The 13918-nt window shown below is 40.7% G+C and overlaps 1 protein-coding gene across 4 annotated transcripts in view; it reads right to left on the reverse strand.

Annotated features, from left to right (window-relative positions):
• The window catches only part of ANKFN1 (ankyrin repeat and fibronectin type III domain containing 1), a 126596-nt gene that overhangs the window by 27438 nt on the left and 85240 nt on the right, over nucleotides 1–13918 (reverse strand). For all 4 annotated transcript variants that reach the window (XM_077787376.2, XM_021555428.4, XM_085556503.1 and 1 more), the window contains 3 exons: nucleotides 9769–9866; nucleotides 9075–9165; nucleotides 5689–5796 (listed from right to left, as the gene is read on the reverse strand). In XM_077787376.2, coding sequence (XP_077643502.1) covers nucleotides 5689–5796; nucleotides 9075–9165; nucleotides 9769–9866 — 297 coding nt within the window. The remainder of the gene's footprint in view (nucleotides 1–5688; nucleotides 5797–9074; nucleotides 9166–9768; nucleotides 9867–13918) is intronic.

Genomic DNA, 13918 nt, shown 5'->3' on the forward strand with positions numbered 1-13918 from the left:
AAAGGACTTCTATGAACCTTAAAAAATACACAATAATTCATTATTTAAGACTGAAACTTTTTCTATCTTTGCAAAGCATATATCTAGGACTTTTCACATCTAATTATCAATAAGTTCTTGTTCTTTCTTCTTCCTTATGATAAATATAAATGTATTCATTTGTTTCTTATTTTCCTAGTTTCCCATGAGAAGGTTTTGAAGTTTCCCAGCCTTTCTCAGCTTTATGTCTACTTTCTGGGGCCTTTTCGCACTTCCTAAAGTCTTTTACCTTTTTATATTCCTACAATTCCCCCTCTCTTTTTCAACCCTAAATAAACCATTTTTGACTTGTCACTTATTTATTACTTTGCATTACATAGCTTCACTACTGTATATATTTATTACCTTAGGAAAAAATGATAAAAACTTTCTATATGAAGGCACTTTTTTTGGTTTGCTTTAAGCTTGGATTTTTTTTCTCCATCACAACAACTTCCACTTATGTATTGCTTCAGAGCTTCCACACTTACCTTTGCTCCCTACTAATCTGGAGTCCAAGAGAGAGGTGTTAAACTCTTTTGTTCACTTCATGTCAAAGCTGAGACCTGTTGTGTGCCTGTCAGCATCTCTGGGCCAGCTCTCCAATAGAAGAATTTAATAAAATTGTCCCAATGTTCTAAGAAAACATTGCTAAATTTTTATACATTGCATTCTTTTTCACTTTGATGATTTTGACAAAATGTCTTCCCTTCTCTCATGCATGGCCTTGTGAGCCAAGGAAGTATCTTCCCATGGGCATTGAAAGCCATGAGTTCTGTGTGACAGCTGTGAGCAGCTGTGTGCCTGTGAGCAGGTTTGGAGGGGACACCAAGAGGTGGCAGTCAGGGACATGCAGGACTTTATAATGTACTGGCAGTTATTATTCATATCTGGATTTGAAAGCAATGGGCATTTAAAACTGTTTGGGTTTGGTTTTGGTTTTTGCAATGTCTGTGCTGTTTAATGTTGTAAGAGAAACAGCAGAAATACTTTGAAAAAATGGAGTTAATTCTTCAGATATTTGCTGTGATATGAAAAGAAAGACAAAACAAAAAATGTCACTGTGAAAGTGCATCTGGCTTTCCAGGATCTGACTGTTTATTTGGATGAAGCATGGATCCCCATCCAGAGAGAATTGTGAAACATTTTGAGGGACATCCTTCTGCAGTGGGAAAAAAGCCATGACTCATGAAGAGCAACTTGCTGAAAGCTGCTGATCACCTGCTCAGGTGCTCTCAGAGTATGTCCCACTTACCTCTGGTGCAGAATAGGAGGTGTCTGTCTGTGTCTCCCTGGTGAGTTCTAATTTTGAATAATTGAAGAACATCTAAATTTGCTGTTTCCACAACCCCATCTGTGGAAGTGCTCAGCACTGAATGCTGAATAAATTTGCACCATGATTGGCACATTGAAGGCCCCAGCAAGCAGACACATTGTTAGCAATAATTACTGCTCTGTGGAACAGTGAGTACAAAGAGAACAACGTTCTATTGGGGGTGAAATCATACAGTTCAGATGTATGAGACTTATTAGATCATCAAATCCATTATCTTTCCAGTGCAAACTTGTTCTCCATGGCATATTCTGCAATGCACTCTTCAGCTTAAACAGACTCATCCAAATTCATGACTACTCCTTTGTTTTCTTCTCCTTCTAAAAATATTCATTTGTATTTCTAACCATATCTCCTCAGATAAGAGTTATTTTACTGTGAGCCTTTTTTCAGTGTATTGCACTAATGTAAACCAAATGCTACATGAAAACTCCTGTCTTACTATTTCATTCTTCCAAGGTTAAGATCAATTTAGGAATATAAATTTCATTCTAATTGTTTTCTTCTGTATTTCCTCCATCTATTCAGAGGGAATGGAGGAGGAAATTACTGAAGGCAAAGCAACAAAATTTTGTATAAAACACCAAGAGACTGCAACATTAAAATAAGAGGGCGCGTTACAAGTGAAATATATGTTATTGGTCTATTTAGTGGTTTGGGTTTAGTCCACAGCTATGCAGAAGCCAACAGCAAAAGAATTAATGTAAAACTAGATGGAGATGGTAAACTCTCCTATATTGCTATTTGCTTTTGTTTTACAGTATTGTGTGTCTAGAAGCCAGAAAACATGGAGCTGAAATTAGGGGATAATTTGGATCTGCAGGAAATGGAACTTTGTCTGTTACTTAATTAACTAATAAATAACATAGAGTAACCACCACAGAAAAGTACCAGTAGCAACACAGTAAGTTTATATTAACAAATGATACAGCAACTGAGCTGTGAGCTCTTTTAATAGAAGCCTGGGAGTGAGTACATAGCAGCCAAGATGGGAGAATTTCCAGTGATTAGATTTAGATCAGAAGCATTCAAACCTGGTCTGAAATAGGCAATTAAATAAAAAAGGTGTATTTTTGACAATGGCAGACTTTCTCTTTGAATGTAGAGGATGTATAAAGATTTCTTTGCAGTTTTTTATGTAACTAAAACCCATACTTAAAAGCAACCTATTGGAAGAATAAGAGCCATCCCCTCAAGCTTGTATGCATCTGGGATCTCTTCTCAAATTCCCAACCTGAAATTCTCAGTCTATAGCTTGGTTCTCAAGTCTACTTTCCTATATTCTCACAAAGAATTATAATCTAAACATCTTAAATGCCTTGTGGAATCAGCAATCCCTCTCTTTGCTAAATGCAATTAAAACTATGCGCTCTGCTTGTGAATCAAATTAAAAGCAGAACATTTTTATTTCACCTCTGACTTGTCTATTAAAATGCATTTCAGCTGAATTTCAGAGGGAAAAAATCTGGTAAGAATTCTACGGAAGAGTTGGGTTCCTTTCTTAATGAAGCGCCACACAATTACTTAATCCACTCTGACTTGTTTAGAAAGAAAGATCTAAAAGAAAAAAATACTTAAAAATATATTTGAAGTGTTGCCAGGACATACAATTGTTGTAACTCAGTTATGATAGTCTGTAGCATGGAATTATGAAGACAAATGGATGACTGTTATTTGTAATCACCAGGGTTTTCCAGAAGATTAAACATATGAAAGAAAGCTTCCTAAGTAATTCCCTTGGAGATTTCATCATATCACAGAGCAGGTTCAAAAGCAACAGCTGATCTAATTCCAAAAGCTCTTAAACTCACTGTACATTCCAGTGTATTCTTCCTGGTATTTTTGTAATCTTGTTTTCTCCAGCGCCTGCAATGCAGAGCACAGGGCAAAAGGCAGAGCCTGAATGAACAGACTTGGGCAAAGGATCTGCCTGGAATGTGGGCAATGTCCCCTCCCAGATCCCGCAGGAGCAGCAGCACACAGCCTCATCCTCCAGCTCCTCTGGCTTCTGAGGATTTGCCTGCGTTGTTCAGATGATCTCAGACCATTTGGATTGATTACTCTCAGTTTTTTCCACCTTCTGTCACTTGTCCTGCCCTCGGAGCCAGCCCGAGCGGGACATCCCACGCAGGAATCCTGTGGGACGCTCGGGTGCCTGACACCAGGTGTGACACCAGGTGTGACCCCAGCTCTGCTCCCACTGAGCTCTGCCTCCTGCACAGCCTGCTTCTGGCAGAGCCTGTTCTGCTGCCAGAGCTCAGCAGCACTGCAGGCAGCCAAGGATCTCCCTCAAACCATGTCCAGCTCTTTGCTGACAGCTCTACAGCAAATGGGGCAGACGGAGATCCCAAGGTTGGCATTAACTGGAATGTGGTAAAGGGATCATGGCAAAGAACAGAAAAATGCCTGGACAGGTCCTCAGCCTGTGTGTCAACATCAGGGCCAGGCAGACTTCCACCCTGTCAGGCCACCATGCTAATTTACATTATTAAGCATAGAGATCAAGCCTCTGTATTACATGAAGTAAAAACTGTTATTTGGGGTTTTCTGAGAAGCTTATCTCAGATCCTTGATCAAATTCCTCAGGTTCCACTGAGGTTGATAAATATCAGAATAAAATTTCTGAGTCAAAGTGATGTCATAATTCTTACTTTTCCTGCAAACTTTGTTTTGATTCCTTACCAAATTAGTGAAATAAAAGGGATTGACATCATCATATATTTAAGGAAAGTTCCAAAGGTTCTCCTATGATGATACCATGCTGATTTATCCAAAATATACTGCTGTGTAATGCTAGCATTACAAGCAATTATGAGATTTCTATTTGGTTGGAGGCAAGGGTGCTGCTCAAGCTGTCTCCAGTGTGGTACTGCCCTATGTGAGGTCCCACAGCCTTTCAGGCACGGAAGAAAGTGTTCTGAGCTGAACACATTGTCTGTATTGTAATTTATTATTCAAGGAAAAGGTGTTAGGAAATCAATAATGAAGTGATCTTTGCTCAGTTTTGAGACTGAGGTTAATTTCAGGAGCAGTGGAATTTTATAAGAGCAGGCATTGGTGTCAGAATGTTAAAAGGAGGTATTTTCTGCATGATGTTTATAACTGCTTCTGTTCTGGGCTGCTATGTCAGTAAAACAATTTATACTAAGAGTATTTTCAGATGTTCCATCACTTAGTCCCTGTTGACTGGAAAGGTGCCCGAAAGAGCTGAGATAGGTACTAATTCCAGAAAGGAAAAACTGTACCACAAAAAAACCTTCTTTAAGAGCATAAAAAGCCATGTAAGAAATAGAATACATCATCTGTATTTTCAGTACCAAGACCACCTGCAAGTGATAACATTTGCATGAATTTTAATTAGAGAAACAACATTTTCTTGCAATATCTCCTTTCCAAGCATCATAGATGAATCATTTAAGTTGCTATGGTTACAATGGGTTGTGTCAGACTGTGGATCAGTGTGATGGTTACAAATTTGCATGTAAAGAACAAAGGCTGCCTCTTTTTATTTCAGCCAGATGATTTTAGCTCAAAATATTTCTATGATTTTAAATCAATTGCTGCAACTTGACATATCAGTTATACTAGGTGAAGAAAAATGAAAACTTCATGATAGTTTAACTTTTCCATTTAAAGAAAGTCCCTTTGCAATGAAGCATTGTTCCAGTTAGAAGTTTATTTTAAGAAAATAAATAGTACTTTTCAACAACCCGTATAGAACAGGAGTTTTTATATAGGCTCTAAAAAGAATGCCAAGATGTTGCCTTAGCTCTTGAGCTATTAAAGGCACAGTCTGTTTCTCATGAATGAAGATTGGCTGAGATTTGAACTCTCTCCTAGTTTTGATCCATTCTGTTTTGAAATGTAGCAATCTTATCTTCCCATTGCATTGTGCAAGTATTTTTCATTATGGATTGGCATGCCATCCACTTAGTGTCTTCCATTTGGAGGCAGCCAATTCCTCCCTTTTGATCCAAACCAGTTGTTAACTGTCTAAAGGGTTTCTTTATATGAAAAAATAAAAAAGCCTTCCTTGAAACATTTTAATGGAACCCTGTGTGAAACTAATTTGTAGGGAAAAATATATCAATAGGTGTGTAGGGTATGGAGGGAGAAAGACTGTGTGTGTGCACATTGCAGCCTTCAGACGTTTTCATCCAACTAATTTCAAGGGTTAAGAGCGAGATAGTGTGCTAAAGTGATTCCAGATGGGCCAATATGAATATCTTTCTTTTCCTGATGAATGAGAAGGTATGACCTAGTTAGAAAACTGCTAAAAACTACAGGCGCCACAGCGGCTTCAGCTGGTGCCCTACCACACGGCGATGGATCCCTACCTCTGCAGCTGTAGTGCTGATGAGCTGCTCGGACCTGCTGAAGGAGCCGTTCCAGGGCCTCTGTGTGTCCCCTGTGCCGAGGCTCTCTTCCACTGCAGTCTTTCCAGTCTATTGAACAAAGGAAATAAACAGAAATGAAACACAAAGGTGCAGGAGAGGGTCTAAAAATATTTTCTTGCCTCTGGTACTTCTCGTCTCTAGAGGAGTTCTACATCTCGGCAGGCACAAGTCGTTTCTACGTCTATTGTTACTTGTACACTGAGTTTTCTTTGCCTTGTGCCAGCTGGGTGATTAATTGTAATGGTTATTAACAAAGAGCTCACGAGCAGCTCTGAGAAGCTCCTGCAGTGACTGACTTGACCATGGCTGTTTCTCTCCATGAATGGGCTCTGGTGCTGCAGGCAGGGCTGCTCTCAGCCTGTCCTGGCACTCAGCCCCTCACCGAGGTCACACCATGCTCCTTCTGCCACTCCTGCCAACACCAGGAGATCCACAGCTCACCTACACGTCTGCAAAGCAGAGAGTGAACATCTTCCTACCCCCAGAGCTTGCCCTGTGGCCAGAGAAACGTGCTTGGAGTGAAATCACTTCTGGAGATCTGCTCCCAGCAGAGGCCTGAGCAAACGCTGGCAGTTCCTGCCCTGGAGCCATGGGCTGCTCAGCACTGCACTCCTGAGGCAAAATCCTGCTGCGCTTGTCCCACACACATTCAACCTCCAACAGACTTTGTTTTCACTCCCTTGCTGCTAATGAGAATCGCAGTCTTCATTTTAAAAAACAAACTCATCATAAATAGGAAGAAATTGTGTGTATCAGAAAGGAGCTCTTTAATTCCAGACTTGGCTATTTTGATACTTTGATTATAATGAGAAAAGCTCATTGTACCTGTTTCCTGGCCCAGAGGAATTGTGGATCAAGGTATTAAGAGATCTGTCTGCACTGGAGACATGCTCCCATCTTGCTGGCACAGAGGCCGTGTAGCCACCAGCAGTTTGCTCACTCACTAAATATACAGATCCAGTTTCTAGTGCAAGTTTGGAGTCAAGCATTCCTTCCAATGGGCTCACTATGCCAGGGATATAAATACCTGTTTATTTACATTTCGTGTAGCAGCCAGAGTAAGCCCCATGAAAGGCTGGAAAGAGAAGACATTCGGTATCCTGATAGCCTGTGGGCAGTGTGACAGCCGCAGAGGGGCTGTCCTGTGTGCTCTGTGCTGCTGCAGACAGCAGGGCCAGCTGCATTTACTGCTCTGTGTGGGGAAAATGTCCCTAGAGCTCCTGTGAGCAGCCAGGAGGGACCAGCTGGAACTCAGCAGTCTCAAAGTGCTTTGGTATTATCAGACTGGTAGAGTTTCAAACAACCTCATGATTTCTCTCTTCCAGTGGTTTCCAAACTTTTTGAACCTCTAGATTGCTGACTACCCTAAAAATGACGCAGAAACCAGACCAGCTTCTGTCATTGTCCATCACTCACCTGATCATGAATAAACCTAGAAATATTTCTGCCTACTGGAATTTCAGGAAAAAGCTGCACAGCGTTGGCCATCACTTTACAGGCTGCTGCTGTGTGGGGGAAACAGGAGGATAGTGGCAAGTGCTCCCTATCATCACACACAGACACATCTCCAAGAGTGTCACCAGCCTTTGATGCTCTGGGATTGGACTGGATCAGCATCAGGCCCTGAAGCTTTCCTTTCCCTTGCATAATCTCATGGCTGCTGTTACTCACAACTTTGTAGAGCATTAATGTATTCCCATTTAAATTTTAGCTCAGGGCCATATATTGTTATGCAGCAGTGGTGTAATGTCAGCTTGCTGCCTCCTTACCAAGCACAAATCTTCTGCTTTTCACAGCCAGTGGTGAAGGCAGTCATGTGAATAGGGAAGTTCTGCCCCCAGTAAATGCAATGGTAAATAACATCTTGTCTCTCTAATGTGAGTGTTACTTAATGAAAAGATTTGCATTTAGGCTCTGCTGGTCTTATTGTAAAGCTTAAGCATGTGGCCCTAAACCCAGCAATTACAGGATTTTCTGTACTTTTGGCACCCTGAAATACTGTACAAGGGGAATGAACAGAATTCTCTCCATGGCTTTTGGGCTGATCCACTGAAATCTGCAGGAAGATTTCCTTCACATCCCAAAACTTTGGAACTTGCACATAATGTCAGATTTCAGAAGGTTAATAGCAGGGGACTAGAAAAAGGGAATAGAATGCAATATGCTGAAAGCAAAATTCACATCATACAAAGTTGCAGTCTTAAATACCACCTGTCTTGCCAGGAGTGCTCCTTCTTTGAGCATATTTGGCTGAATAACTGGCAGCTACTGTGAAAGAATCTGTCCCCCAGCTGATGTAAATTTTGGGTTTCTGGGGCCAAGTCCTGTGTAGTTACACCTGGCTATAGTCAAGGTAATTGCACATCACCAAGTTATTCAGTTATCCACAGTAGATTTTTTTCCCCATGATTGTAGCCCATTTTTGTTCTCAAGCAGAATATTTCTTTAGCCTAGTTCTGGTATTGTTCTGGAGAAAACACAAGTAAAAAATTGAAGCAAAATGGGACAATGGTAATGCAAAAATGTTATTTATCCAACCCTCTCCACTAGAACTACTGAGAGTATGTACAGCTTGTTGTATTTTTTCACATTAGCATGCAAGGTTATTAAATAGCTACATTAGCCTAATAAAAACTAGTGTTAATGCAATAAAAAGAGAAGTCCCACTTTACTGCATTAATCAATACGAAGGGAGCTGTAATACACTGAGCCAGTTTGGCAGGGAACACGAAGTCTGGAAAAGCAGCTAACAATACAATGTGATTATTATAGATTAAAAATTTAAAATAACAAATCATAGCCCTAATGAAGTCTGAGAAGATCTGTCAGAGGTTGGAAAAGGAACATTTTCTTTTTGATATTTCTGCAACATTTACAGGCTACATCCTACCACCATGTGTGTCCACACTGGAGTATTTTATGTACAGGGTGCTGTAAGAGTGGTCCAGTGAATGGGATCTATAATGCTACAAGGTAAAGCATAAAACTACATGAGATACTTGTGTTTTTCTTCTAGCAGCTCAGAATCAGGTTTTGATCCATCAATGTACTGAAAAAATGAAATTCCATATATCAGAACTCTCCCAAAAGAAATTAAGATTAAAATATTTCTAATTTTTTAAAGTGCTAATGACTAGAAAACAATTTTCTGTCAAAGGACTGGAGAAGAAAAAAGCTGAGACATAAATATACATAAATTATTATTTTGCCTTATTTTTAGGGGTTGGAAGGAATTGAGTTTTATTATTTATTTCACTCCTAGATGACAATTACATTCTGAACTCCAGTATCACTAAGCAAACTGCAGGTAGATAAACCCAACCTACTTGAAGGAGAAGCATATTCAGGAGTAGATTGGCATGGAGGTCCCCATCCTCTCATGTTGTATGCTGAAACACGGACATAATATCTCTGGCCCTGCAAATGGAAACAACTGGAGTCAAAACTATCACTGGATTAAAAATCTTGGCTGTAACAACTGCAAAATAGTGCCTCACAAAGATTTTTTTTTTTTCAGCTTAAATAGCTTTAATAATTTAAATGCACCATCATCAATCAAAACATACTACAAAGATTTGAGGACAAGGTTTGAGACCCAATTCTGTTTGGTGTAAAATAGATATACAAGGACAAATAGCAAAAATTAGAATGATTGCCATAAACATGTGCATTTCTGGAAGAAGGAGAAGACGAAGAGCTCTTATTTGAGGTATTGTTCATCAGAGTCAGGTCTAGATTTCTCAAGAGCCTTTGATCTGCACTGATTATCCCGTGATCCAGAAAACAGCAGCTTTTGCTCCAATCTGCCCCAACTTCTCCGGAGAATGATAACTCAAAAAATTGTTCCATTCCCTTGTGACTTTTGGGTTAAGGCTACCAGACATATGGTGCTCAATCACTGGAACATGCTGCTACAAGAAAGGCTCTGCAGTGATTTCCAAGGGGCAGTGATGCAAATGCTCATGACTTTGTGTCGCTGTGGGGACTAGGCCATGAAGGTCTGAGTCCTCTGGAACTCACCGTCCTGAGACCTGTGATGGAGCACCTCAAAGAGTGAAGATTATCCATAATTATTTCACCAGCCAAAGGAGAAAAGTCTTCTGAGGAGCTCCATTCCACTAGAAACAAATATCAGGAGAAAATCAAGTCAAGCAAAGAAGTCAAAGGACTTAATCACTCACAGGTTAACCTTTCTCCTAGCAGTTTCCCAGTCCATGTGGGTACTAAAAGTCATATTTAACAGTCATGTGTAGCAAATACACAGTGATTAAATTATATCTCTGTGTATGGGAGATAAAACCAACATATTGTTCAAAAGCTTTTCAGGAAAGAATGCTTAAAAATAGACTGCAATACAAATTACTTTAAGACAACATTGCCCTAATTTAAGCAATTTCCTTTTAAAGACAGAGAAGCAGTGGAACAGAGAAGGTGAAGGAATTGGACCTGTTAATGCTATTTGGCAGTTTATATATCCTAACCAACAAAAAGCTCTGACTTGCATTGGATTTGCACAGGTGGGCATGGGCAAAGTCCTTTTGGCTCCTCAGGCCCACAAACTACCCTTGGCTAATTTGGATAAAAATATTCTCCTTGGACCAGACACCCACTGGTGCTTTGTGGTTGGTTTCAGTGCTTCTGGCTCTCCTGGCCAGGCCTGCTGCTGCTTTGGTCACTGCAATTACAGAGCTGCACCAGGACCTGGTAAGCTGAATCCACTTTTGGAGGGATTCGAGTGCTGCTGGGCTGACAGACCTCTCCCATCCTTCCTTCAGCCCAAATTGTGATGGACACCTTCACCAAAGTGCTCCTGTCACTCCTGCTCCTGCTGAGCTCAGGGGTTATGGGATCAGCAGTTCTGTCCATACCCTTCCCCAGTACTTGCAAATATTATTGTGCAGTAATAAAAGAGTATTGAGCAGACCATGAAATACTACTGGATGATTTTGAAAAAAGGATACGTGCAAGTGAGGAACAGATGGCTGCAGGCAGGAAACCAGCCTTTTTTCTTAAATTACTCCTTATTAATTAGAGGTGCCATCCTGGTTAATCCTGGAGTCATGCCTCTGGGAATTAATGACCTGGCCCTTCAGACTCAAACTTCCAGGAAAACCTATCAAAACCATAGTGAAATTAATATCTTGAATTACTCTACAGTAGAAACTGGGAAATCTCATTAATTTCCTGGATTTACACCAAAGAATTCAATGTAAAGTTTTCCTTTATTTCCTAAAATCTATTCACAGAATAGTTTTTAGACACTCTATTTGTATATTCATTAGTATTGGAGTTGATAATTTAGAATAGATCAGAGGATATAGGTATTCTAATTTCAACATGAGGAATTTTCATCTTCTGGCAGTTTCATCCTGGTATTTTCACGTTAAAAGAAAACGGCTTCAGGGAATTTCTTGTTCAGCATATATAACATTTAACTGCCAACACATTTTTCTGAAACAGCCAAGTATCAATAGCACAACTCATTTTTCCCTTCTCCTCTAATCGCTCCTTTTCTATGATTGCACTTTGTTTCTATGATTGCACAGCATGCTCTGCAACATTTTTGTGTTTGCTGCAATGAAAAGAAGATTGTTTTTTTATATTCTCATTGAATTTTTTCACTGTGTATTTTTCTAGTTTTCCACGGGTTTTAAATACCTAATTACGGCCACCTTTAGTGGAAGCTATCTCTACACATTAGTAGGAAAATGTAGAGACTATTGCAGTACCGTATTGCAGGGTTTTGTTGACAGTTTAATTATAGGAATACTTAAAAGTAACATTGAACTTGATGGCCTGTCAGAGTTTCTATTGTAAACTGTGATTTTCAAGGTTTCTAACTGCACTGGTATTAAATCACTGCAGACACTGTACACATGCTGCAGACTTGGACATGTTTGCTGTTTTTCAGAAGGAGAAACCAGAAGGAGAAACCCTGTTCAAACTGCTGAATGTGTTGTCAACAGGCTTGCAGTCACTTCATACACCATTTTTCTTTTCAAGGATTCATGTCAAACAAGACAGTGTCACTCAGGACTGATTCTGCCAGCAAATCCTGCCTTCACTGGAATCCCCAGGCATGCCCAAGTGTCCTGCTCCAAGAGAGGGGCAGTGGTTGGGTCACACTTCAGGCAGCACAAAGCAAAAGCCAAGGGTGACAGAAGTAGCTCCAAGCAGCTTTTAATCTTCCCAAATTTTTAACTGTTCTATGGACTAGAGGCTGTCCAGACATAACCTGGTACTTTGAGAGGCATATTTAAATTTGGGTAGCTTACACAAATAAACATTGCAGCCCTGTCCTTGATGTGGGTCCCCTTCCACTTGCACCTGGCATTTAGAGGAGTGCTCCCGATATTTAGAGATGCTGGCACACTGTCTGAAGAGGAGTTAATGCCTTAATCTGAGCAGAATTGCAATCCTACCTGTCTGCAAGCCTGTGACCAGCAGGAACACCCCAATCCTGGTGTTGTGACTAGCAACAGCATGGCAGTTTTTTCTCAGAAATAATCAAAGTTCAGGGAGAGATGCTGAGTTCCCAAGGGGAGAATGGGCTGACATGATCCTCAAAGCTATCTCAGGAGCAGCAGGGATGTTTGAGAGGTTTTGTGATGGTAAATTGCAGGGCTTTGCTCTGATCTCCCAGGGCAAGCTGCTGCCCCAGCTCGTGGCAGTGAGCCCCTGAGTGCTGGGTGACATTGGGATGTCTCAGCCCCTTGGGGACAGCAGCTGCCTTGGAGAGTGTCCCAGTGTCCCACCCACCCCCTGGGTGCCCGTGGTCCCCCCACCATCCCATCCTTCACTGCCTGCCAGGCTGAGGCTCAGCTGTGCCTCTCCTTATGCAGCCAGCAATACCAGCATTTTCCTTTCTTTTTAGCTTAGCCAGTGGTGGCTGAGCCCCATGGAACTGAAAGACAGGAATATGATATTAGCCTGTGGATCAGGTTATGGTTATCATGGTTGAGAACCCTCCTTTTAAAGGACATTCACCTAACAAGATGGTGTATCCAAAGTAACTCAAAACTTAATTTTCAAATATATTTATTTAAAAACCTCACTTTTGGAAAAAAACCCGTCCCCCAGTTTCAATAAAAATTTCCATAACTGAAAAATAAATATTTTTTCAACAGCTGTGTTGGAATAGTGCCTTCTTTCCCCCCTCATTTCAAAGTATATCTGTCATAAAGAAACTCATAACAAGTTTTGGAATTTTCTTGCTTACTTACAATTTTAACAAACTTTTTTCCTCCCATGATTTTACTGACTCAAGTGAGAAGATGACATGATACAGCTTTAAAGAAATGCAAATCAATGGAAATAATTTATCACTTAGGTTTATATCTCCTGTTCTGCATTGCCAGTTTTCAGCTCTCTACTGTAATGGTCATTTAAAAATAATGCATAAATTCCGCTATACTGATTCATTGGGCTAGAAACCTCCTAGGAGGACATGAACACCAGTTTTCCTAGTTTATTAATGTGAAAATGAAGTAAGGATGGGTAAAGCACCTTGTTCAGTGAACAGGCCCCAAAACAAGGGCAAAATCATTTATCAGGCCAGCATTGCTCCCACTGCCTGGCCTTGGGGGATGTCTGCCCCTCTTCCTGGTACCAATACAAACCCACTCACTCATGGTCTTACCCTGGTGAAGGATCTGGACCTAAAAATTATCTAATTTGTGCATGAGCAACCAATCATGAAGATTTAGCTAAATCTTTGGCTCCTTTGTGAGAAAGAGAGTGCTAGGAGAGAGCAAACAGAAATTACCAACCATTTGTATCACGCTGAAGTCCTTGGGACTTTAAGAAGGAACAAAAGGCTGCCTCACCTCAGCATGTGAATGCTGAATTATAACCATGCTCAAGTAGAGAAAGCTGAGGATGAAGAGGGTCCTTTATAAGAGCCCAGGAACAGGAGCTGGTCTTGTAGACTGCACCAACTGTGCTGTAAAGGACCTGAAAGCTGTTGGGTGAATTAAGGATGGAGCATGTTCCAGTCCTGTTCTGAACACCCCAAAGGGCTGCTTTGTTGTGAACGCTGAATGTCTTTGCTGTTGCGGCTTTCCATCTGACACTTCATGTTATGTCAGAGCAGGGCTTTTTTGTGTGTTTAATATATTGGTGACTATGTGTTTTAATGAAGGTGCCCTGTATTCCAGAGCTAGCAAATGCA

The sequence above is a fragment of the Lonchura striata genome, chromosome 18 (genome assembly GCF_050655825.1).
Source record: "Lonchura striata isolate lonStrDom1 chromosome 18, ASM5065582v1, whole genome shotgun sequence".
In the NCBI taxonomy this organism is placed as follows: Eukaryota; Metazoa; Chordata; class Aves; order Passeriformes; family Estrildidae; genus Lonchura; species Lonchura striata.